Source organism: Nelusetta ayraudi, unplaced genomic scaffold (assembly GCF_046127955.1).
Source record: "Nelusetta ayraudi isolate G7.1 ecotype Tasmania unplaced genomic scaffold, CSIRO-AGI_Nayr_v1 ptg000238l, whole genome shotgun sequence".
Lineage (NCBI taxonomy): Eukaryota > Metazoa > Chordata > Actinopteri > Tetraodontiformes > Monacanthidae > Nelusetta > Nelusetta ayraudi.
In genome coordinates, this window is record NW_027466287.1 from 159,464 (window position 1) to 185,323 (window position 25,860).

A 25,860-nucleotide genomic window follows, 5' to 3' on the forward strand; every position below is an offset into this window, starting at 1 on the left:
TGGCTGCTGAGTTTTTAAAAATTGAACAAGAGTCGGTCAAAGGAGAAATGTACCACCTTTATTAGCCAAATCCACACATCCCATTCAATACGCAATACAAAGCCAGCACAGCTTATACAAACAGTGAGTCCGACATCTATTAAAAACAACGGTGGTCAGTTCAAGAAAATGGAGGAAAAAAATAAAAAAATAAAACCAAACTGATGAGGACTCAGCTTTTAATAAAAAACACCTCGGGTTCGACACACACACACGCACACACACACACGCACACACACAGTGGGACTGAAAGAAACACCACGCGGTTTCCTCCAACACACTATATTTATGGCTTCCACTTGTCTGTCTGTCTGTCTGTCTGTCTGTGTGTTACTGAACACAAGGTGACTTCATGAACAGCTTATAAACACATTGATTTTCAGCTAATAAACCCAATTTCTTTCCCTTTTACGGGAACAGAATGACGTGGAATCAAGCTGTTGCATGACATAGTATCATTTTTTTTGAGAGTTCATTCACATCATGACAGCGGCTGATCAACAGAGATTGTCCAACATGCAATTTACCGTATTGAGAAAGTGAACCAAACAAGGATTGTGTAAAAAGAGAAAAAGTTGACAAAAAGGAAGTCAAGAATTCCTTTCCAGGAAGTGGTTGTTCCCAGGCGGAACTCTGGAGAACTGTTTTTTTTTATATTTTTTAAAAAAGGTCATAAAATCCATTAAAAAAAAAGATGGTACATAAAAAGCATCTGTGTCACAGAAAGAGACATTTTTTATTATTTTTCAGTTTTTTTGACAAACCTTTCTGGGAACTGCAAAAGCCATAAAAAAAAAGAGTCACTTGAAATGTGGCAAAAACAAAGAGAACATGATTTATTGCCACAAAACTGGATTTCTGTGATTGCGTTTTTACTCTGTTGGCTTTAGTTCCGACGAAAGAGGATTAGGGCCAGAAGAAGAAAAAATATATATAATTCAGGAAAGAGATTTTTGTTTTTGTTTTTTTCAGTTTCCATTTTGAGTTTTAAGTTTCAATTTCCTGAATAAAGTCAAAGTAAACAGAAAACTGGCGAAAACGGAAGTGCTCCACCAGGCTTGTGCACAGAGCCTTGAAATCTTGAAATTTTGACTTTAATCGTGGAACTTCAACTTTCAATCTCAAAATTTCAATTTTAATCAGGACATCTTGACTTTATTCTCGAAATTTCCACTTTAATCACAAAATTTCAACTTGGTAATCTTTTTCTCGTCTTGCGGCCCTAATCCCCTTCTGTAGTTCCAGCGCTGTGTGAACACGTGCACGAAACAAATCTGAAGGGGTTAGAAAAAAAAGAGGAAAAGAGGAAAAAAGAAAAAGGCAGCTTTGTGCTTTCAAACCAATCAGTCCCTTATCAGCGTTCAATATTCAGCCCTTTCATTGCACCAAAGGTGTCTCAACATTGATTGATTTCATAATAAATATGCAGTGAAGCTGCTCTACACACAGGATCATTTGTTTGAACACCTACTGGTACAAAACACAGCTGTCAGACAGAATTCATAATAATAATATTAATTATAATTAAAAAAAAAATCCGTCTTGGAGATTTATTTTGATTATTTCAATTTTTTTTTCTTTTTTTTTTAAAAAAAAGGACATTTTGACGCTGCTTCATCCCCTGCTAAAAACAGTTGCTGGTATAAGGCCGAGAGGTGTCCATCGTTCGCGCTGTTAAAAAAAAAAATCACTTGACGCTCATATTTAGCTTTTTTTCTTTCTTTCGTTCTTTTTTTTTTTTTTTTGCAACGGTATAAAAAGGGTGGATGTCCTAGTTTCAAACAGCTCCGAGGGAATGACTATGCAAAGACACACAAGTATTAACATCGAGTCTTTTTCTTTTTTAAATAATGTAAACATTTACTTTTTCTGAGGTCAGCGCATCGATCCTCTTCATAACTATATGAATATATATTAAAAAAAAACAAAACGACAAAACAAAACGATACAATCCAAACCAAAAGCAACTGAACAAACATTACTGGAGCATCGTCCTGATGTTCTTGGGAGTGGATTCATCGTTCAGGTGCTTCGTGGTGAATCTGAGGAGAAACGAGACGGCCAAGATCCACGAATCTCTTGAAAAACTTTTCAATTTTTGTGTATTTAAAAAAAATTAAAATAAATAAAAGTGAGCATATTACTGTGAGCCGAGTCACCAGAACCTACTTGAGGGCGTTGAGGAGACCTTCTACCTTGTCGGCTGGCTGGTCCTTCAGGACTTTTATGCAGCCTTTCATCTGAGGAGGAAGAGAGACGGAGAGGTCAAAGGTCACAGGCTGCTCGCGACACGATGGAAATGGCGCAGTCGTTGCGCTCGTTCGACTCTCACGTCTATCTTGGAGGACTTGTTGAAGGCGCCGTTGGGGTGGACGTGGTCGTAGAGGATGATGACTCCCACCATCACCCGCATGCAGAAGAGCAGCGTGTCCTCGCTGCTGAAACGAGTCGAGTATTCCCTGGAGGAAAAGGGGCAGAGGAAGAGGAACCAGAGTCAGCCGCCGGTTTGAAGCGCCTGCTGTCTGCCAGCGTGAAGGTGAAGGTGAAGGTGAAGGTGTCCCGACACTCACGGCGTCTCCAGCATGACCTTGCAGACGCTGGCCATGGTGCTGAGACAGTCGGTCGTGTTCTCCAGCGGCAGAGTTTTATTCTGCAGAGGACAGGTTTTTTTTTATTAGTAAACATTTGCAAGTTTTTTAGTAATATGGAACCTTTGAACAAATGTTTCAGTCGATGCTGACGTTCTCCACCAAAAATGAAGACAAATGATGCTCAAACATGAACATTTTAAGAAATGAATAGGAAGGAAAAACTAAACAAACGAAAAGCTGTCATCATAGACGAAGGGCAGCTCCCACCTCTGACACAAAGTTTGTGGTGGCTGTGCTGAGCGTCTTCAGCATGGGCGTGGCCTCGGCATAGAACAGAGACATCCTATTGGCCATCTCGTTGTTGACCTCGCTCTCAATGTCCAGCTGCGGGTCGCACAGTCAATCAACGAATGAATGCACGGATAAAAACCAAAGATGCATTTAAAACAGAGAGCAGAGTCTGCGTGACTCACGTTCATGTTGTTTATTCTGTTTCGACTGATGGTTCGTCTGTAGTAGCTGAAGTCGTTCTGGATGGCCGGGATCCTCATCTGGAGGTGAAAACACACAGGGTGAGCGTGCGCGTGTGTGTGTGCGTGCGTGCGTGTGTGTGAGCGTGTGTGTGAGCGTGTGTGTGAGCTGCTGACCTTGAGCTCGTCGAAGCGCAGAGTGAAGTGCAGGATCTCGGCGAACTGCTTGGCCAGCGCCTGCTCCCTCTCCAGGTGCTGGGTGGGAGCCAGCGGCGGACAGGTGAGCTTCTCCAGCAAACTCTTCAGAGCCTCCTCTACACACACACACACACACACACACACACACACACACACACACACACACACACACACACACACACACACACTAACTTTAAATATTGGCGTGGACCCATACTTCTGGTATTTGTTTAAACTTTTGACTGGCAGTGAATTAAAAAAATAATAATAATAACACCCAAAAGTGTGTGTGTGTGTGTGTGTGTGTGTGTGTGTGTGTGTGTGTGTGTGTGTGTGTGTGCGCGGGCGGGGGGGGTAGTTTGTACCGAGTCTGAGGGAGAAGCAGTAGAACTTCTTCAGCTTGATGACCAGCGGGCAGACTGCGTTCCAGGCTCGCTCCTGGTGTGTGAAGTCGTTAGGGTTCTGAATGGCCTGGAAGACATCAGACACAAAACACAGGTTGTTTTTTCTTGCGATACTTAGGTTTTGCACGATTCTAGGGGTCATGGAAACGCAGCTCCTGGCTGAAACCTGTCTCCTCCAGTCAAGGTTCCTCATTTAAAACAAGAGCAAAGGACGGCGAGAGGGAGGGAGGCTTTGCGGGTCTCACGACTGGCCACTGGGGGGCGACGCTGCTCAGCCTCGACACCATCCAGTGGCCTCCACCTGTTGGCTGCACCTGTCTAATCATTTTCTACTGGTCCTTCTCTCTCAGCCAGGCAGGTGAAATACATCAAAGAGGTTCGGCAACAGGTTGTGTCTTTCTGTGTGTGTGTCTGGTTGTGTGTGTGTGTGTGTGTGTGCTCACATCTCTGATCTCCTGGCCGGCTCCCTTGTACGCCTGCAGGCCCAGTAAGATGCTCTCCGAGTCCTGCAGGACCGAGTTGACCTGGTTCCAGATTTCGCGCTCTTCATCCGTCGGCTGTGCATCTGTCGTGCACGCAGAGCAGACGCACACGTGCACAACACAAGTGGATAAAAAAACGACGACAACAACAACAAAACAATTAGAAACAGAGCTGGACTTGGACCTTGTCAAGACTGATACATTTCACCGTTTCACATCAAGAAGCTACGTGTTGAAAGTAGCTGCGTTTCCATGACAGTTTTTAATCGCGATATTTAGGTTTTGTGCAATTCTAGGGGTCATGGAAACGCAGCTACTGTTTGTGTGTTTAGCTGCTGGTCTGACTCAACCAGTTGCGCTGAGAGAAATGTGTAAAACCAAAAGGTTTTCCCGGTCGATGCAAAATTCAAAAACACGCTTCAAGGTGAAGTTCTGACACGTGGGCTTGATGTGGAAGCGGCTTTTGTCTCAAGTGTTTGAAGGGTGAAGAGTGTTCTACCGAAAAACACCGAGAGGAGACACAACATTCAGCTGAGCAGGAGTTAAGGCCGCTGAATGTTTGTACCTTTCGCTGCGCACACACACACACACACACACACACACACACACACACACACACACACACACACACACACACACACACACACACACACACACACAACCTTCACCGACCGCAGCCTCGTATTTGAAATGCAAATATTGACGAGAACAAAAGCGGCGTGGAGCCAAATGGAGCCAAATGGCCACGGCGCTGCGGACGGTAAAAGCCGTTTGGTGGCCTGGAGGCATCGCAGGGAGCGGCTATGACGGGAACCAACGTAGTGTTCTAACGGCGCTACGATACACGCAACGCTTCCTGCAGGGGGCGACGACTCCATAATGTGCCCGCGCAAACATTATGATGGCACACTTTCAATCACAACGCAGGCAGGCATGCAAACAAGGGAAGAGGGAGGGTGCAGGCAACGGCGGTCAGGGGTCAGGGGTCAGGGGTCAGCTCCATTTGTCTTCAGCGGGATTGAATGGACGCTTATTGATCGTGATTTAATTCAATTAAAGAGGATTAATTGAGCAGCGGCTGAAGGGGGCTGAGCCCTGAGCGGAGGCCTGGAAGGGGAGGGGGGGGGGGGTCGGAGGGGTCAGGGATTTTTTTTTTATTTATTTTTTTGCATCAGTGCTGCGCTCACTTTCAAAGTCAAGGAAAAAGTTTGGTCCTTGTTCGAGCTCTGTGCAAGTGAGCACTTTTAACAGATTCCCCATTTGGTTTCTGCAAGAGAAGAAGAAGAAGAAGGAGGAGGAAGAAGAAGAAGGGGGAGAAGAGAGGAAGAAAGGAAAAGTGGTTAAAGAGTTATCAGTCATCAGACCCGACGGAGCAGGAGGTCGCGACCCCCAGCCGAGGAGAAGGAAGCGCAAGGCCAGGAAGGAGAAGAAGAAGGGCAGCGGAAGCAGAGTCCAGAACCTGCAGGTGGAGAGAGGACACCCCCCCGCCCCCCCCTGTTCCCACCCACCATGCATCCATCCATCCATCCACCTGTTTTCCTCCGGCAGCGCCACACACTTACTTTCAAAGTCCAGGAAAAAGTGAGGATAGTTCTCTATTTCCCTTGTTAGGACTTTTAGCAGGTTACCCATTCCAGCAAACCTGGTGGTCAGAATACACTCGTGAAACATACATTAACACATGAAAACATGACAGGGTTACACAATTCAGCAGAGAGACGCCTCAATACAGAGACCGTGAGCACACGACTTTTGCTTTCTTCTTTCAAATGCAGAAGCAAGAATATTATCACGACATTTTAGGCAAATTGGAGACCAAAACTTGGTTACAAAGCAACAAATACAGACGGTGTGGCAGCGTTGACAAATCAGCAAAATGTTCCTGGTGTCAGGCCTGCAAACGCATTGTTTTAATCTCTTATTCAATCATTTTTGAAGCTGAAAATAGTCTGTTGTCATCACAGAGGGAGGAGGAACCTGCCACCAGCAGCCTCTGAAGTCACGGCTCTCCACCCATTCAACGTTTCTACTCCTCTTTGGGATCGGCTCCTTTCTAAACATGGTCATTGGCGGGATGGGAAACCCTAAATGGGTCGTTACGCTCCTCCAGATTTCAGTGGAGGTGAAAAAAAAAACAACAACCCAGGGGGATGAGGGGGGGGTGTAGTGATCTCCACAGAGGAGTCTGACTCCTCAGGCAGGGAGTCACTGATCCCAGCAGCATGTCAGCACAAGACCGAGCTGCAACTGCTGTTACTGCTGCTACTGCTGCTACTACTGCTGCTACTGCTGCTACTGCTGTTACTGCTGCTACTGCTGTTACTGCTGCTACTGCTGCTACTACTGCTGTTACTGCTGCAGCTGCTGCTACTGCTGTTACTGCTGCTGCTGCTGCTGCTGCTGTTACTGCTGCAGCTGCTGCTACTGCTGTTACTGCTGCAGCTACTGCTACTGCTGTTACTGCTGCTGCTGCTGCTGCTGCTGTTACTGCTGCAGCTGCTGCTACTGCTGTTACTGCTGCTGCTGCTGTTACTGCTGCAGCTGCTGCTGCTGCTGTTACTGCTGCAGCTGCTGCTACTGCTGTTACTGCTGCTGCTGCTGTTACTGCTGCAGCTGCTGCTACTGCTGTTACTGCTGCAGCTACTGCTACTGCTGTTACTGCTGCTGCTGCTGCTGCTGCTGTTACTGCTGCAGCTGCTGCTACTGCTGTTACTGCTGCTGCTGCTGTTACTGCTGCAGCTGCTGCTACTGCTGTTACTGCTGCAGCTACTGCTGCTACTGCTGTTACTGCTGTTACTGCTGCTACTGCTGCTACTGCTGTTACTGCTGTTACTGCTGTTACTGCTGCAGCTACTGCTGCTACTGCTGTTACTGCTGCTACTGCTGTTACTGCTGCTACTGCTGCAGCTGCTGTTACTGCTGTTACTGCTGTTACTGCTGCAGCTGCTGCTACTGCTGCTACTGCTGTTACTGCTGCTACTGCTGTTACCCCGGCTGGGCCGACTGCCATCAGGCCAAAATAATAAACCCTGATCAACTTTAAAACGTCACGGTTCCAACTTAGCGCACGCAAATGTTTTGCATGTTTTGAAAATAAATAAATAAATAAATAAATAGAGAAAGTTTCCCAGCGTGAAGGCGACGACAATAGAGGCTCTGTGCTGCAGCTGCACATGACGCTCACACAGCAGCAGCGGCGGCGGCGGCGGTAGCCTGCAGCCAAATATTTCTACTCTAAAGGCCCCGCATTGCGTCTCGTCGGAGAGCTTTTTCTATTTTTCTCACCCTGCACTCACAACGTTACGGAAGAAAAGACAAAAAAAGAAGCTCTGCAGCATCTTACTTAGCCCTCTGTTTACAGCCTCCCGCTAAAACGCTGGGTTTCAGCTTCCTGCTAAAACTGACACATTGTTGACGAAAGACTTTTGAAAGGATTTTCATCCCCCCCCGAGATTTCTGCCATATCTGTGAGGTGATGTCGCCCCTTTGTGACATCACAGTGGACTGAATGCCAGGACGAGCGCACACTTCCTGAAATGTGGATCAGGAACAAAAAAAAAAAACAAAACAAAAAACGAAACAGAGGAAATGGGGAGCGCTCGCTGATTGACTATTTTACGTACGCCACTCCACCAGACGAGGGCAGCGTTGAGTGTTTTATTGACTTTGGGATCGTTTTGGGGATTTGCAGCCTCCTGTTGGTGCAAGTCCAGGCTGGAGCTGCATCCCTGTGGAGCCGCTGACTGGCGGCTACGACCCAGGTCCTCGGCAGGATTTGAGCCGATCTTGCCTGGTTCCACCCTCGGGGGGGCGCTACGCTTCTGCGAGCCCACCGACGGCCCGCCAACAGAAAGAGCCGGTACCAGCTCAAGAAACACGGACAGGTATGGAGTTCCGATTGTCCTTCAACAGCAGAAGCAACGGCTGCTGGTCCAAGACTGAGGGTTCAGCTCAGCTCACAGGTTGCGGGTGTGAATCCACCACACTGCCAGTGAGGACAGAGAGACACAGAGGGGTCACAGAGCGCTGGGGAGCGTTACAGCTGGACGCTGCTCTGGTATGCTACCACGAGCGATCCCTGGAAGGAGCCGTGAAGAACGAGCCGTACTTGTTTAGACTTGAACCCCAACTGGTGTGACGTCCGTGTCCGGAGCTCTCCGGAGCCCCCAAACACTTTTTGTTGTTTCCGACATGATTCCATGTGTGTTCATGTATAGTTCTGATGCCTTCAGTGAGAAACTGCAATGCCAATAGTCTTGAGAATGAAAGAAAAGATAATACTCATAGGGTGAGTCTAAACTTCTGACTTGTGCTAACTGTTAGCTGCGTTCTTCAGTGCCCCGCCCCCTCCTCCAGGTAAACACACCCAGCCCAGGCTGCTTCTGCCACTACTTCTCGTCGCTCAACATGCCGAGGAGCTGGAAACCCGACCGCCTGCCCCGGAAACAGCCTAAAAATATGAGGAGAACCAGGAGGAACAGGTTTGTCCTCCTGGGTTCCACCAGCCGGGCTGCTCATCTCCTCTGGTTGGGCCAAGAAGACGGTTATGCTGAAGTGAAAGCAAAGTGAAAGTGTGACTGAGCTCAACGGCTCAATGGTTTTTTCCAGTGAGCTGTGAGGGCGCAGGCCCGGGTTCACAATACCAGGAACCTGGAGGCCTGGAGACTCCGAGGTTATGAGGAAGGTGGCGAGGAACAATGACCAGCAGGTGACATCATCAGCGTGATGGAGTTCACATTCTCACTGGTTAATAAAAAAACAAAAAAAAAACCCTCCATCCTCCTTCAGCTCACATCACCATTCAAATAGTGAGCCATTAAAAACATGCAACCCTTTATGATGTCACCCAGGGCTCAGACTCCACTGCCTGGTCAGGTGTTGGCTTTGCCTTCCGGAGGCCACCACGTTTTTTTTTCTCTCTTTACAAAAGACGTGGAAGGTCCAACAGAGCATCGGTCGCAGCAGAAGGCTATAAACAGAGGGCTAACTGGACTATTGCTCAACGCAGCCCGGGGCGACCGACGTGGTAAAGGTCGTTTGAAGGGGGAAGCGATGTCTGGACTCGCGTGTCGGCGGAAGATTTTGTGCTGATGCTGCAGCGAAGACGCACGATTGTGACCGGAGATCAAACGCTGCTTCCAGTGAAGCACGACCTCTTCTGCTAATTTAATACATCTACTATCAAGATGTTCCTTAAAACAGTGGTTCTCAACTGGTGGAGTCACACTTTGTCCTGAGCATGAAGACGTGACTCCAAATTTACCCAGATTTCCACAGCACTCAAATTTATTCCACAAAAATAGCATTAGCATTTTTGTTATTTAAATATTCAAATGTAACACAACAACAACAACAACAACAACAACAAGAGATAAACAGTAAAAGTGACTGGTGGAAGAATAAGAGTCCCGACTGCGAGAGACGGAGAAAGTTTCGGGTCTCGGGTGCAACAAGTGCGCGTTAATCCCACCGGGATAATCTGTAAAACCTCGGCATTGTTACCCGGCTGATGTGAACGCTTAGCGCGCAATGACTCACAACATGACTGCACCGGCCCAGCGCAGAAAAAAAGAGAGAGAGTGTGTGTGTGTGTGTGTGTGTGTGTGTGAGAGAGTCTCATGTACCTTCTCTGTCGGAGGTCCTCTGGCTGCTGTCTATGTCATCCGCTTTCTGGTTCTCTCTGGAATAACAACACACGCACAGGGTTACAATCAGCAGGACTTTTTTTTTTTTTTTAATCTCTTTTTGCCACAACACACAAGCACCAGGCTAATAGGTAGAAACACACAACACGACACAACACAACACCATCAGCATCCTCAATTATTCAGCAGCGACATGGACACCACTGTCTGCTGCGGCCAGAATAAAGCTGATTTAGGCAGTCTGTGTGTGTGTGTGTGTATGTGTGTGTGTGTGTGTGTGTGTGTGTGTGTGTGTTGTGTGTCGGCTGCGTGCTCACTGGAGTATTAAATGTCCTGTGACAAGCAGTGGCTGCTAATGGCAGCAGCAGCAGCAGCAGCAGCAGCTCCCTGCAGTGAGGGAGCAGCAGTGCTGCATTCTGTCCAAACACACAAAAGGCCGGCGTGCGTCCAGCACCAGCGGGACAGAGAGGGAGCGGACTCGAGTTGGAGGTGCAAATTGTAGACGTGCAAAACCTGATAGACATAGATAGATAGATAGATAGATAGCACGAACACCCCCTCCCTCCACGATCCCGCTACTTCTTGCAGACAAGTGGAAGACAAGTTGCTGCAGCTCCTCCAGCGCCCCCTTGTGCCAGAACACCATGTGGACGACGTGCGTGTGAAGCTTCACAGCTTCACTGCTCGCCAACTTCCTCCACCCACCATCCAGCACTTTCAGAAATCCTCCGAGGGATGACTTCCTGCGGGCCGAGCAGGTGCTGAATTCTATTGAAGCTCGGCCAACGAGACGAACGGACAGATCGCCGGCGATCAGCCTTTCGTTCCCTCGCTCGTCCCACTCTGCGTTGGCCGGCTAGAGCTGCCAGTCATCCCGGCCAGCAGGTGGTGGGAGCTGGAGCACGCAGCGCTCCGGTGAGATAGAAATAAAGAAATAAAACATGCAAACATGTTTTTCAGGAAGTGTCAGTTGGGGGAGCCAGAGCGGAATTTTCCAGAGATCCCAGAAGGATAAAACACACAACTACCTCACAGGTTGGTGTGAGGCTGAGAACATAAACGAGTGCAGCGAGGTTGGTTATATTCTACTGTGAAATATTATTAAAAATTAATGTTAAAAATCTCAATGTCCTGCCTCTCTTAAAGCTTTGTGGTTGGAGGATGATTTTGAACAAATGCCAAATGCAAAGAACCCCTGACCTTTACGTGGCTCGCACCAGACACGAGGCAATGTGACTTTTTTTTGGATGAGATTTTAATTATAAGCATCACAGTTCAGTTGGCAAGAGGAGTAACGACCGTTGAAAACAGGAAACGCAACGGTGTGAACCCCTGTGTAACAAAAACACACACACACACACACACACACACACACACACACACACACACACACACACACACACACACACACACACACACACAGTCAGTGCGGCTAGAAAAGAGGAAGGAGTGGAGGTGATGAAAGAGGCAGAGCGGCTGTGCCTCGTTTGCCAGATACAAAGTGACAGTAAGAAGAAAACTGCATTCAAAGAAACATCAAAAACAAACAACAGAACAGAGTGAGAGTCAGACAGATGCGCCCTCGAGGGCTGGAAAAAGCAAAACGAGTAGAGCAGGAAGTGAGAGAAGATTTTTTTTTTTTTCTTTTCCCTCCCGCTGCGGTGTGAAGTCGACCCGGAACGCCGCGCTGTAAAGTTTACACAAGGCGACAAAAGAAGCGAGCGCCTGGCGGCTGGCCGGGCTTGATGGGCTGTGAGCGGCAGGCTGCGCGGCTGCTGCTGCTGCTGCGCGGCTTATCAGCGAGCGCACACACCGTTATCTACATGCAAATTGGCGCAGCAAACTTTAAAGTGCGGCAACAGGTGTCACTCCAGCCGTGAGCCGAGAGACCAACGCTATTTCATTAAAAGATAAGACATGAAAATCACGGTAGCTGCGTTTCCGCGATATTTTTGAAAATTAGCAGGCGTTTCCATTGAATGGTGTGAAGAGCATAGGAAGTAATAATTGCAAAATCTCACCGGACAAGAAAAAATATTCCGTCTCCTCCTCCGTCCAACCACAACGTGCCATTTTCACTTGAAGTGAAGTGGTCACATGACCCCGTACGTCACGTCTGATGACGTGTAGATGCCCAAAAAAAAGTGTTTCCGTGACACTTTTGCGATATATACCCCTATATGAACACGTCTGAAAAACCATGTCCTCGTGAGAGCGTCAGAACCTTTTAGCCACATTTGAGAGCTTTTCCTGGTTTAGCTGTTCTCATTGGCAGTTTCTAGAGGTCATGGAAACGCAGCCAGTGACGGTGAGTCTACCGTTTGTGAGCCCCGCCTTCTTTTTTTTTTTCCTTCGCCGCACCTGCTTCTTTATCAATGAACGTGACCTTCGACCTCCGACGATTCAGCTCATCCTCAGGATTGGTCATGTGATCCGGCTGACAGTTACAGATGAAACCCATTTGCAACGTTTGCTACTTGAGTCCCTTTCCAGCGGCGACGTCGGCGTTTTCCGGAGATTTTCAAATGCGATATTCCTCAAAATGTGCATGACGTAAACAACAACACAAAGTGTGTTTCACGCTCCACTGGCCATCTTGGCGCACACACACACACACACACACACACACACACACACACACACACTGTGACATCTGTCACGCCTGCACTCTCTGGCTGACAACAACCAATGAACAGTGTTGTAATTGAAAGATCTAATTAGGTTTGAAAAACATCATCACTGTTGCCAGTTGGTGCAGAAGAAATCTTTTCCATGCATCATGTCAGCCTCAGAGCACCGAGGAGGGAAAAAAAACATCTTAAATCGCGCAAAGATTTCTTGTAACCTAAATAGCGCAATAATAAGCTGGTCATGGAAACGGCTAAACTTTGCAAAAAAAAAACGACCCGGAGACGAGGATGGCGTGACTGGGAGCCACGGAAGCTCCCTTCCGGGATTCAACCTGCCAGTTAATTATTTACACGGATGAGCGCCGCCACCACTACTGCCGCCGTGGCTGGAAAAGCCCAGCTTCCTGCACGGCGCCGGGTCACGCGAGGGGAATAGACGACGGAGGAGCTGGGAACAGGGGGGGGGGGGGGAAAGAAAGGGGGGAGGTCCCCCAGGTGAGGCCGACTTCTTGAAAAAAAGAACGGAGAGAGGAGTGGCGAGAGAGGAGGGAAACGTGGGACCTTGGAGACGGGAGGCGTCTCCGCGGGTTCAAACCAGGGCCAGAGAGCGAGAGAGCGAGAGAGAGAGAGAGAGAGAGAGAGTCTGCACGGCAACAACTCATGACTGGATGATGGCTGGATGATTATTTCAGCCCACTGAGCTCCGGGGGTTGCGGGGGAGGGGGGGTCCACTGTGACAAACACGGCATATCTACATATTAGTCGACGACAAAAATAATCGTTAGTCGCTTTGCATTGTGCTTTATTCTAACGACGCAAAGAAAAGCAGCATGCGAACCGGAGCTCCTCAAAGTTGACCTCAAAGGATTCAAGAGCAAGAACAGGAAACGCGAAACCCTCGTCTTCATTCATCAGCAGACACCGGCCTGAACAGGAAACGTCTCGAGTGCGTCTCCGAGTGTGGGAACCGCCTCGACTCGCACCGCTCAATCACGCCGCGTGCTAAAATCTGTTGCTTGACGATGGGTTTCCAGCAGTAGCTAGGTGAAAGAAAGTGCAGGTATCGCTCAGCTGTGATGTCAGCGATCCCTCTCTCGGTGTAGCGGCAACACTCCCGGCCACACCTGACACCGCCTCAGTAAGATCTGGAGAACTTTATTAGTCACCTGCCCGTGCTGGGTGTGCAGTGAAAGGTACAAAGCGGCAGTGCTGCTTAGCAGGGCTCGTTGAAAAACAACATTCGCCGTAAAGAAATGAAGAGCGGCAGGAACAGCCTGAAAACAACGCTCCATACAAGCGCTTTATATTATTTATTTTTTTTGTAAATACAAAATCTGAAATCTGAATCTGAATTGTGTGTGTGTGTGTGTCCATTTGTACGTACAAAAGTTGCACCATCACGCACGACAATCAGGGTTAATGGCAGCTGCAAAGTGGGTCAATAATCACCTCGGTGTCTCTCAGGACAGATAACGTTATCAGTGGTTCCCCCCCCCGCTGACTCGTCGTTACCTCGACACCTGGCTCAACCTGACGATGCAGTTTCAAGGAATCCAGTTGGTTTCCTTTTTTCCAAGCAGGTGACTTTCAAACGTCGGAACGTATCGATGACGAGGAGGAGCCGTTTTTCCACCTCGCTGACCTTTTTTCTTTTTTTTTTTGGTTTCGCAAAACTGTTTGTTCGCCCGTACAACACAAGGCAAGAGAAGAGGAAGCAAATGATCAAATGGAATGACACCGCGATAAGTCATCAACGCAACCTTATAGTTCACAAAGAATTATGGCGGCAAATGAATGTACGACCTGCCGCGTGTCGGCCTGCTCACTGTCACAATCGTAAAAAAAAAAAAAAAAAAAGCCTTTAAAGGACCATCGATTTATGACTTTTATATTGGTAAAAACAGAACGTGAAAGTTGAAGGAGTCTGGAGTCGCTCCTTGATGAATTTAGGTCGTTAACGCCTTGAATTTAGAGGCAAATTGAGCGCTGAGGTGGAGCGCTGCCCTGCGAGGTCAAAGGTTATTGATGCCTCCGTCGCCGCGGCCTCTGGGGTCTCGTCGTCTTCGCACAGCCCGAAATGAACGAGCGACGATTTTCTGCTTTCAGTCGTCAACTTGTGTTGGTGTGAATCACTGCAGTTGTGTTTGGCTGTGATGTTGGGCTGGCCGGACTCACTGGGACACTGGCGCTATTTTCGTCTGCGCGGTCAGATGAGGCTACACCTAAAGAAATGACACAGTATGCATGTATATGTGCTGAGAAGAATGCGTTTGATCTCGGAGGGACTTTGTATAAACGTGAGGAAAACCAAAGTGCACAGCAGTCCCCGAAAATAACTGCTGCTGCTCTGGAGACGTGCAGGGAGGCCAAACCTCTCTCTCTCTCTCCCTCTCCCTCTCCCTCTCCCTCTCCCTCTCCCTCTCTCTCTCTCTCTCTCTCTCTCTCTCTCTCTCTCTCTCTCTCTCTCTCTCTCCCTTTTTAAATGCGTTTCCACATCTTGCGCTCTCACATGTACGCGTTAATGAACTCAAACAACCTCCTTGTAAAGTTCACACCTGCAAACGGGAAGCTGACCTTTCTCCTCGTCGAGTCTTTTTCGTTTTCCGCAATTGTTCTTTTTCACGTGCTCTTAGTCAACACCAGGGAAGAAGCCCAGTCAGATTTATGGCCCAGTGGTGTTTGGATAGCTTGTTTGTTTGGATTGATTCATTACTGTAACGATGAAGAAAGAAAAAAGCCAGCCCAGAGGTGACAAATGGTCGCGCGTCACTCAAGTTAAGCCCGTTAAGTTTAGACTCTCCAGAATCACAAACAAAACCAAACGATGCCAGCAGGTTTAGAGTTGATTGTTTAAAATCCTTCTGACTGACTACTAGAAAAACAACAATAACAAACAAACAAACAAAAGTGTCCTTCAAAGTGGGTTAGCGGAGCTCCGTCTCCCCCCGAGGGGGGGGGGGGGACCTCGCTCGTCCTCGCCGGAGCGAATGTGACAGCAGGGCGAGTTGTAGCTGCGATGGTGTGTGTGTGTGTGTGTGTGTGTGTGTGTATGTGTAGAGGGGGAAGGGGAGAGGAGGGGTTGGCTGAGTTTTGCCCTAATATGGACACGGGCCGGGGGGTGGAGGGTGGGAGAGAGAGGAGCTGCGAGAAGGCAGGAGAGGAGGAGGAGAAACAGGCCGAGGCAGCAGAGCCACAATGGCCGCCTTGCTGCTCCTCCTCTAACTCCTCCTCCTCCTCCTCCTCTGTCACTAGCTGCATTTCCATGACCCCTAGAATTGGGCAAAACCTAAATATGACAATAAAAAACTGGTGATGGAAACGGCTAAGATTGGAAAAACCTCTCAAATATGGATGAAGGGTTTTGACGCTGTGGTGAGGAGGTTTTTCAGACGTGTCCATATCGAGGTGTATCGCAAAAGTGTCGTGGAAACACTTTGGTCAGCGGACATGACGTATGGGGGTCACGTGACCAGTTCACTTCAAGTGAAACTGGTGCGTTATGATTGGACGGAGGAGGAGACAGAATTTTTTTTTTTTATACAAGAAAAAAAAAATTATAACAACCATTCCGGACAGCAAACAAAAGCAAACCTAATTCTCGCAGGGCAGTTTTTTTTAGGAGAATTACGGCTTCTGCGCTTCGCACCATTCAATGGAAACACCTGCAAATCACATTTGTACTTTGTCGAAATTTTAGAAATATCACTTGCGAAAAAATCTGTCATGGAAACGCAGCTACTGACTGACTGACTGACTGACTGACTGATTATCCTCCCACACAGGGTTCCACTGTCTGTGTAGGAAACCCCTTCAGCTCAGCAGCGCCACCTCGTCCAGGACAGGCAGTTTATTTAAAGGGGCACGCAGAAAAGAGTCCTCGTCTCTATTGCTTCTCTTTTTTTCAGATTTGACACATGCACATCACAGTCTATTGCCCTCCCTCCCTCCCTCCCTCACCCACATCTGGCCTCTGGTTAGAGGGCAGCACAGAGAAGGGGGGGGTGGGGGGCTTGGAGGGCAGTGGTGGGGGAGGTGGAGACGGAACGTAGTAAACACGTGGGAGAAAGTGGTGGCAGAGAGAGAAGCAGAGGTTCTGCCCAGAGAGCCAGCAGAACAATGGACGGAGGGGAAACAACAAGTCAGAAGGTTTAGCAGCGTGTCTGTCTGCTATTCGAGGAGGAGGAGGAGGAAGAGGAGGAAGAGAAGGAGGAGGAAGAGGCCGACTGGCTGCAAGCAGCGTAGAAATTCCTGGGGCCGCTGAGCTCAATGCCACTTCTGTTCCTGCCAATCGCTGCATGTCACACACACAAAGGCAACCATGTCCGAGTGTGAGCGACTCTTGTGTGAAACTTGTTGTGCGTCTGTGTGTGTGTGTGTGTGTGTGTGCAAGAAATCATGCGTCTAGCCATCTTCGACCCAGCAGCTCCCGCCTCACTGGAGACCCAGAGCCAGAATGGATGCTGCTCACAGGGAGAAGGAGAAGGCGAAGAAGAAGAGGACTGGGAGAAGATGAAGAAGAAGACGATGAAGAGAAGAAGACGAAGAAGCTTTTATTGGTAAATAATTGGAGTCTGGATGCTGCTGGTTGCCCCTTTAAATACAGCAGCCTGGAATTCATTTTTGCTGCTAGACATGAAATTTAAACCAAAACCAAATGGACGCTGGTACCAACTGCAGGACAATAATCCAACTTCCAGACCCACACAAAGCTCCCTCTTCATCACTTCATCAGCTCTCACACAAAGTGCCGCTGGAAAACTATTGTTCGCAGCCTGGAGGAGGAGAACTGGGGGAAAACTTCCTGGGGAAAAAAAAAAATCAGGCCACCAGGCTGTTCCCTGTGAGAACAGGCCCGGTCGGGTCGTGGCTGTTTTGCAGGAGCACCAAGTGAGTTTAGAACCCGACGGCTTCGGACCCTCGCAGAACCTCGTCTGTCAGCGTGTTGGTTTGACCTCGGCGGGGATCGAGGGTTCTCTCCCTGCTAGACGACCACTCTGCTGGTTTGGTCTGGCCACCATCTTTTTCTGGTTTGTTTGTTTTAATCACAGCCAGGCTGCATCAATCACGCAGAGTTGTGCGTTGCCGTTTTTGTTACAGACGCAGCAGTTAAGCGCACAAACAAATTTGTCACACCAACGTTCCATTATGCCGTCAAACAAACAAAGGGAATTTCTGCTCCGTCTGCTGCTGTATGAAACGGCGTTGGGCCCTCGGTTCACTGTCAGTATCAGGGCCGGGACAATCTGAGTCACTTTGATTTATCTTGATTTAAATAAAGGAGTTTGTGTGAAGCTACATATCCCCCCCCGCCCCCCCCCCCAAAAAAAAACAAAAAAAAAACCTTCCACCGATTCCAGCAGCGGCCCAGAAAATGTGACGCCTCGGGGATTTGTCTGTAGATAAACCTGCCAAGAAGGCCGAGGAGCCCTGAGGTCGTAAGCACCTTTGGACAAAATCAATACGACAGATGGCGCCGTGCGCTAAGACGTCTCCCCAAAATCTACAAAATCATCAAGAGCACAACCAGGATGTTGATGTTGACGACAACTAAAAGGGACAAAGACAAATTGAGAACATTTCCAAAACAATCAGCCGCTAAAAGTAAAACCCTGAGTGTTTGAAAAAAGCAGTTATAATAACAATAACAAGTCAGACGTAATAATAATTTCAGAGTAATAAATTGTGCCGGCAGGGCGCTGGCTGGTGGGAAAACACTGAGCGAGCCGACTGGCAGGGCGCTGCAGGAGTGAGTGTAAAACAGGAAGTGAGTGTAAAAAGTGAAACGTGAGCGGGAAGTGTGTGCATGGTCATAAAGCGGCACAGCGTGGTGCACGCACACACACACAGACAGACAGACAGACAGACAGACGCGCGCACACACACACACACACACACACACACACACACACACACACACACACACACACACACACACACACACACAGACACACACACACACACACTTGTTCTCACAGACAGGCGGATAAACAGACGCGTCGCTTTCGGATTAAAACAGGAAATATTTGAGCGAGATGATTTTTTTTTTTTTTTTTGTTTGTTTCCTTTTTGTCGTCGTCGTTGCCGCGTTTCGCTGCGACAGCCGAACGTGACTGCACGCGAAAACATCCGGAGAGCAGTGAAAGCGACAGGGACAGACGGTGGGTTGGGGGCGAAAAAAATAACAAATGATCGGTTTGGATGGTTTGCATGTTTAGCGCACGTTGAGTTTTGAAGAGATAAGCTGCTCAAACAGCTGAGATTTATGAATTCCTGCCTTGAGAAACGGTGAGAGTGAAAAGGCTCCTTGTCTGCACAGATTCACAGTTACAGCGATAATAAACCCTTTATTCCACACACACACACACACACACACACACACACACACACACACACACACACACACACACACACACACACACACACACACACACACACACACACACACACACACTAAACTGCCAGGAATAAAGGTGTCGACACATTCAAGTGTCCCTCTGGGTCGTGTGGTCGGTCTAACAGCCAGCGACAACTGTGAAAAAAAAAAAAAATCTAACTTTATCACACCATATTTATCAAATCCTCTTTTTTGCTGTGATTCACACTTAAATTCACCCAAAAGCAAAAACTATTCAGCGACTATTCAGATGGAGACCAATTTCCAGTTTCAGTGTAAGTATAGCAGGGAAGAAAAAAAAAAATCACAGTTTCAAAACCACTCAACTCATTTCTGTCCTCCAGTTGGTACAGTTTGACTTTCCCCTAAATCTCTCCTGCTATGATGTTATCATTCATTTTGATATTTTCTTTTTTTTTTTAAACCAAATACACAAGATGACTACTACATGGGGGAAGTGGGTTAGGGGAGGACGAACACAGCTTTCCATGTGAAAGTTTCACATGTAAAAAAGTGCAAAAGTGCAACAAATTCGACCCACTGAGCCTGAAGAACTGCTTGCGCCAGTTGGAGTGCGAGCAGCAGAAGAGCCGAGTTTTCTGCCCGAAACGAGCCGCAACCAAAGACGACGATGCCAGCAGTGGCAGGCCTCCCGAGGTGTTGTTCCTCTTGTAATCACAATGTATCTCATAATTCAGCAAAGAGGGAAAAAAAAATCCAATTTCACTGATCTGATGTCAGCGTTCTAAAGCCTTTAACAGTCCTGGATTTGATCTGCAATGTGCGTTTGCATCGCGACCTTTCCTTCACTTTCCTACTCCAACACACACACACGCGCACGCACACACACAATCTGTTAGCTGAGCATCTGAGCATCTGAGTCTGGAGTCTGTTGTGTTTTCTGTTCCAACCCAGATGGCAGCGTTGGCTGAGTCAGCGCTCGCTGCTCCGTCACGTTCAAATGGATGATTAGTTGTTGACAACAGAGGAGTGGCGGCGGCGGCGGCGGAGGAAACTTCTGCGCTTGCTACAATGAGCGCATGAGTGCGTGTCTGCGTGTGTGTGTTTTTTGCTAGGGAATGCGCTTGCCTCCTTTAGCACTCAAGTAGCAGTTTATGAGCACGTTTTCCCTCTGCTAAACAAACACACACAGGGGTTCAGGTCTGCAAAATAAGCCGCTGCCTTTCTTCAGAGGCAGCAGGTTCGAGTTCCTTTCTGCACTGAAGTCACCACTGGGGCTGCGAGATATGAGACGGCAACGTCCTAAAACCATGCATGTGGCAATGAACAACTGCAGGAGAAATCAACAACACAGCATCTTCAGAGAAGCTGTGTAGTGGAAAACAGAATCTGCAAAAGAATAGCGCACGCATGGCCAAACTTAGGTTCATTTTCAATTGACATTGAAGCAAAGTTTCTAAATATCCCACCATTTCTTTTTTTTCTGTATATACTTACAGATATATTAGTTTTGTCTACATCTTCAGTTAATATAATTCTTGACCTTTTGCACTGTAGCCTTTTTTTGTTGTTGCTGTAATTATGCAAATTTCCCCACCGTGGGATCAATAAAGGTCTTCTTCTTCTTCTTCTTCTTCTTCTTCTTCTTTTCCTCACTTCATCCATCTGCTCCTGCTCCAACCCCTTTATCATATTTTAGACCCCAATGTGGCCCACCAGCCAAAAGGTTTGCCCACCCCTGGACTTGGAGACAACAAAGACATCAAAAACAAGCCAGCTTGTGCACACAGCGACGAAAACCAAACCGACACCACTTTCAATTTGCTTCTCTCCTCAGCAGCAGCACATTAGATTTCCACTGAGGTGACAACCATCGAACTGAAGCTGAATTTGAGACACTACAAGTACGCTTCGGCGCTCCTGTCGCGATGCTGCAAGCTCGCCCCGCTGGGCGTCTGCTGTGAATTAATGGCGCCGCGCCGTTTGATCAGCCTAAACCCAAAATCAGACGGCTGACTTTGAAGCGGCGGAAACGACTGGGAGGAGCCGGCGGGTTTCGGGTTTCTCGCTTTGCCTCACAAAGGCAGCACCTTGCGATCCGCGGCTGCGAAGGGCAGAAAAAAAAAAAAAAAAGAAGAAGAAGCTGTTTGCAGCAGGAATTTGGCGTTTGGGCTCGACGAACGACTCGAGTGCGAATATCACGTTACCAACATCCGTCTGGGTAACCGATACGCTAGGCGTGAGAAAGTACCTTGACGCCCCCAGCGATGTGACCGCCGCGGCCTTCGGTGACGACTGCATTTCAAACAGCAGACAGATGCACCAGGGGCAGTTTGCTGGTGGATTTCTTTGCACTCGGTCGATCGTGGCGACGCAGTGTGAGTTATGAGGCGTGGGTTTGGTCTGAGAACTGAGTAATGCTAAACATTCTCTATTCTCAGCGAGGAGACGTGTATTCTGTCTTGGCTCAATACAACTGGATTTTCTTCCCGGGTGCTTGACCAATGAGGTAAAGCTACAGAACAAAAAAAAAAAAGAGCACAATGCCAGAAGGCAACAGCTGAGTCCTGCATTTGCCTCAGTCAGACGACAGGTTAGAAAAAAAAGTCAAAATGTGAGAAAATGCCCGAGTGCGAAAAGGGCGTTAAATACCATTTCCTGTTTTTCTGTCACAAATGGGAGCAGTGAACAGTGAGAGCAGCAGCTACAGGCGGTTCTGTCAGAGACAGCATGAAGTCACTCTGAAACACACTGATGGGCCTGACACACAGCTGCAGATCTATTTCAAGAGTTCTTCTATTACTGGGAGCACAATGCATTAAAAAAAAAAGCACCTGAAACCTTCACATGGTTGGTAACAAACAGAAACGGCACACATGTAGAGTAGCTGTATGGTGAAAAAAAACACCCAGTCATTTAACTTCGATATCAACAGCCAAAGCCAAAAAAGGAGATCACAATGAGAAGTGAAAGATGCTTTCAAAGCTGACCGATGTTCAGCTCCAACGGCAGAAGTCACAAAAGTTCCCGTTTGCATCTTTCACCCATGGAGTTTTGAACCTGGCAAGATAATCAGTAGGTCCTGGCAGTCTCACAGCGTCCTGCAAGCCCAGGCTGCGTTGCAGGGACGCCCCAGACTGCACAACCATTACGCCGTGGCACGCGGAGAACATGCGGAACATTTGCAACTGGTTCCACAGAACCATTGTCCCTCCTCTGTTTGCTTCTGTCGCAGAATCCTGCCGGCATTCCACCAATGCTGCAATTAGAGCCTCGCTGGCGTGCTGGCTGGCTGGCTGGCTGAAACAAAACATACAAGTGTGTGTGTGTGTGTGTGTGTGTGTGTGTGTGTGCGTGCACGCCCAAACACACACACACATACACACCAAGACAAAGTTGAGGAGGAGCGCAGCTGTTGCTGTATGTTCACTCAACAAAAGAGCCCCATTTCAGTGCGCCGAGAGGCGTGATAAGGCACATTCCTCTGACGACTAGAGTGGATCTTTAAGAGGAAGCCTGCAGCAAAAAGTGGCGACGAGCAGGCAACAAGTCTGCGCATTTTCCCTGCAAAAATAAAATAAATATACACGACCAGTCAAAAGTTTGGACGCACAATCTAATGCAATGTTTTTTCCTTATCCTTAGTGCTTTCCACATTGCAGATAGATACTGAAGACATCAAATATATGACCAAGATATATGTAATCATGCAGCAAAGAAAAATATGTTAAATGACTCTAAATATGCTTTTGATGAAAGGTGGCTATTTTGAAGAATTTCAAAATAAAACGTGCTTGAGTTATTTTACACTTTTATTGTTTCCCCACATAATTCCATGCGTGTTTTGATTCAGTGAGAAACTGCAATGTCCATGAGAATGAAAGAAAAGACATTCAATTCATAGGGTGCGACTGGTAGTGTATATACACATTCAAATGTATTCAAACTTTTAGCTGAGGCTACAGTGCACACTCCAACCTTGTTACACCGTTATGAGATACAGTATATCTAGAGCAGTGTGTCAGATCACTGTAGCCGCATGTTGTGTATGAAACTGCAACTTGTTGCTGTGTTGTTGCACCACCACGCATGATGATAACCTGTGCAGCCAATGTTGGTGTCAGGCAGCAAACTCAACTCAACTGCTGCTGCCGTCTGGCATTTTATGACATGACGTGTAATAAAATAGAGGGCGATAGGGCTGCTTGTTCTCCTTCTTCTGTAGGTTAAATTGGATCTGAAGGGCCTTCGTGTAAAAAAAAAATAATGATAATTTTAGTCGCTACACATGACAGTCTAAGTTCAGCTCGCCGACCCGGTTTATTTACAGTGCATCGATTTCATGGCGCAGTGATTGCGGATTTAGAAAAGTTATTCATTCCCTACTCGAGACTTTAAATAAACATCATAGGTAACTACACGGGGATTAACACGGAATTACGACGGAACAACTACAGGTAGTGATGGTAGGAGGAGGGGGGGGGGGGGGGGGGGGCGACTTGGTGGAGAAAAAAAAAAGAACAACAATGAAACGTGGCTTCATTTCGGAGGCTAAGTTTGTGGCTAACCAGCCCGACACACCGCTCGCCAGAGAAACTCAGGGAAGGAGCTACTTCCTCGTCGCCGACGGCTCGTTACGAGCGACAGACGGAAGAAAGAAAGAAAGAAAGAAAAAGTGTTGGCAGCACTCGGGACAACCTTTAGCACGGCACGGCACGGCACAGCATAGCACAGCATAGCTCGGCACGGCACAGCCACAACAACACGAGCCGCGCAGCCTCGAAAGGCTGTTTGTGCGTTGTTTGCTAGCGAGTTAGCACACACACACACACACACACACACACACACACACACACACACACACACACACACACACACACACACACACACACACACACACACACACACACACACACCGGCATCCCATCCCTTCCCTTCCCCCGGCATGTGAGCTGCTGGTTGGGTTGACAAGTCACCGACTTGACGGGGACATGGAATTTGGCACAACACCAGCAGGTCAACGCGAGCTCAAACTTCGCCGGCGCCAAATAAGAAAAGCAAAGCAGCGATGAAAATAAAATAAAATAAATTAGAATAAAATAAAAGTTGGCCGAGTGTTTTAAGACTCACCGGCACGTTCGGCTCGTCGAGGCACTTCTCTGCGGTTGTGCAAAACGCCCAAGTTGTCGGTCTTTCGGCGGCCCTGGCGGCTCCGCGTATCCCCGGCAGCTACGGAAAGCAGCGCTCTCAGCCCGCACCTCTCTGCCCGTCTGCCTGCCTGCCTGACTGCTTGCCTGCCTGCCTGCCTGCCTGCCTGATTTGACTAGCTGACTGACTGGCTGCTTGACTGCCTCCGGGGACGTGAAGTGGGGGAGAGGAGAGGAGAGGGAGAAAAAAAAAAAAAAAAAAAAAAAATACAACCAAAAAGAGTGTAGCGTCAAGCCCCGCCTCCAACAACGTCTGTAATTGGTCAGAATTAGGGAGAGTGCGAAACGAGCCAATTAGATTACTTGTCCGCTTTGCCGACTAATGCAGGGGAATTATTTCCTCTGCAACGGAGAGAAACAAAGCTTTATTGCTTTGCCCGGGGATTTAGTTAGATTTATTTAATTTAATCTCAAACTATTATTTGGTGATTTAGAGTTAGGGAACTGCTGGTGAGCGACCAAAAGTCTCGATTTGGAGCACACTCTCTGTTCTCCAAACTGGAGAAGTTTAGTCCGTGATTAGAATGAAAAAGGGGGTTGTAAAAATAAATTTTCTGTTTACATTTTTCAATCTTTAGCTCACCTACATTCACAGTTGAAATGTGGCCAGATTACTGTTCACAGCGTTATGTAGGTCAAGTCGTTCCTGCACTAAAAATACATAAGGATCGAATAGAAATAGCTTTTCTTAATTGTAACGTTTGATATAAAGTAGTTTTTGTTGATCGAAAAGGTCTCAAAGTGCCTCAAATGTGGCAACGCAACGCACTGTAATGTTGACCTTTCATGAGCCCGCGAGGAGACTAACTGTGGCATGATTTTTGTTTTTTTTAGATGTCGCATAATGTTACTTGTGTAAAGTTTCCCGACATCGCCCTCTAGTGGTTCGTGTTTTTCCACGTTAGACCTGTTGCATTTCTCAGGTATTGGCAGTATCAAATTGCATTAAAACGGGATCTTATATGCAGCTCTTAAACATTATCAACCACCACATTATTACAATTATATTACCATTATATTACGGCAATATATTACCGTATTTTACATATTATACCTGGGCACTGTATGTGTTGACACTATAAATAATATACACTAATTACCGTATTCCAGATTCACACTAATACCATGTATTACAATATATTTGGGTCCTATATTACAGTATCCATATAAACACCAAAATATACAGACATATTGATAAGCATCAAAACTAAAAAAATATTATATACTACATATGCTATACATTTGAATATTATAATAATATAATACAATATCATTATTGAATATTATTTGAATATTATTCAAAATATACTATATAACACAAACATATTTAGCCCTCTGTTTATAGCCCGCTGCTAACACGCTGTGCTTCCTGCTAAAAGAAATGCTTTGCTGGCTCTTCCACTGTGTTTGGAAGGAGACAGAAAAAGGTGGAGATGCTCTTTGTGACATCACGGAGGGCAGTTTCCCCCCTGAAAAGTGGATCCAGCAATAGAGAGCGCAGAGTGCTGTCCTGCAGCTCTAATCCTCCGGGTGGCAGTATAGCACAACGCAATGTGGGCCCATCGCAGGCCTGCAGACGACCGCACGATCTTCGCTATGATCGTCACTCCTTACACAAAAGCAGCTGTGCAGAAATTTAATTGAACGCCTTCCTTCCGAGTGAAGGCGTTGATTTTTGCAAAGATGCTGCACACAACATCCCCGCCCCCGCCCACACACACGCACACCGCTTTCGCGTACGTCATCATACGTATCACACTGTGTCCTGCAGGTGTGGGTAGAGTTTTGTCTGCAGTCACATGCTGTGTGAGAGGATTACACGAGCTTTATGCGTTTAGT

General features: G+C 47.5%; 1 protein-coding gene across 2 annotated transcripts; it reads right to left on the bottom strand.

Moving 5' to 3' along the window:
- Positions 1–36: 36 nt before the first annotated feature.
- Positions 37–24,133, bottom strand: fam49a (family with sequence similarity 49 member A). 2 transcript variants are annotated; one of them, XM_076016864.1, is made up of 12 exons: positions 23,945–24,133; positions 9,809–9,864; positions 5,372–5,451; positions 4,146–4,267; positions 3,664–3,769; positions 3,278–3,414; positions 3,104–3,181; positions 2,898–3,014; positions 2,610–2,689; positions 2,372–2,498; positions 2,209–2,279; positions 37–2,081 (listed from the first exon to the last, which is right to left on the bottom strand). In XM_076016864.1, exons 3-12 carry the CDS (start codon positions 5,442–5,444, stop codon positions 2,018–2,020), a joined length of 975 nt encoding a protein of 324 aa, XP_075872979.1. In that variant the 5' UTR covers positions 5,445–5,451; positions 9,809–9,864; positions 23,945–24,133; the 3' UTR covers positions 37–2,017. The 2 variants fall into 2 exon arrangements, with proteins under 2 accessions (XP_075872979.1, XP_075872980.1); XM_076016865.1 differs by lacking the exon at positions 5,372–5,451 and adding an exon at positions 5,747–5,826.
- Positions 24,134–25,860: the final 1,727 nt, after the last annotated feature.

Excerpts from the sequence above, each read along its gene's own strand:
- fam49a (XM_076016864.1), bottom strand. The coding sequence starts at position 5,444 with ATGGGGAATCTGTTAAAAGTGCTCACTTGCACAGAGCTCGAACAAGGA. Across the intron at positions 3,415-3,663 it reads CTGCTTCTCCCTCAGACTCG|AGGAGGCTCTGAAGAGTTTG; the intron begins GTACAAACTACC and ends GTGTGTGTGTAG. Across the intron at positions 2,499-2,609 it reads AAGGTCATGCTGGAGACGCC|GGAATACTCGACTCGTTTCA; the intron begins GTGAGTGTCGGG and ends CTTTTCCTCCAG.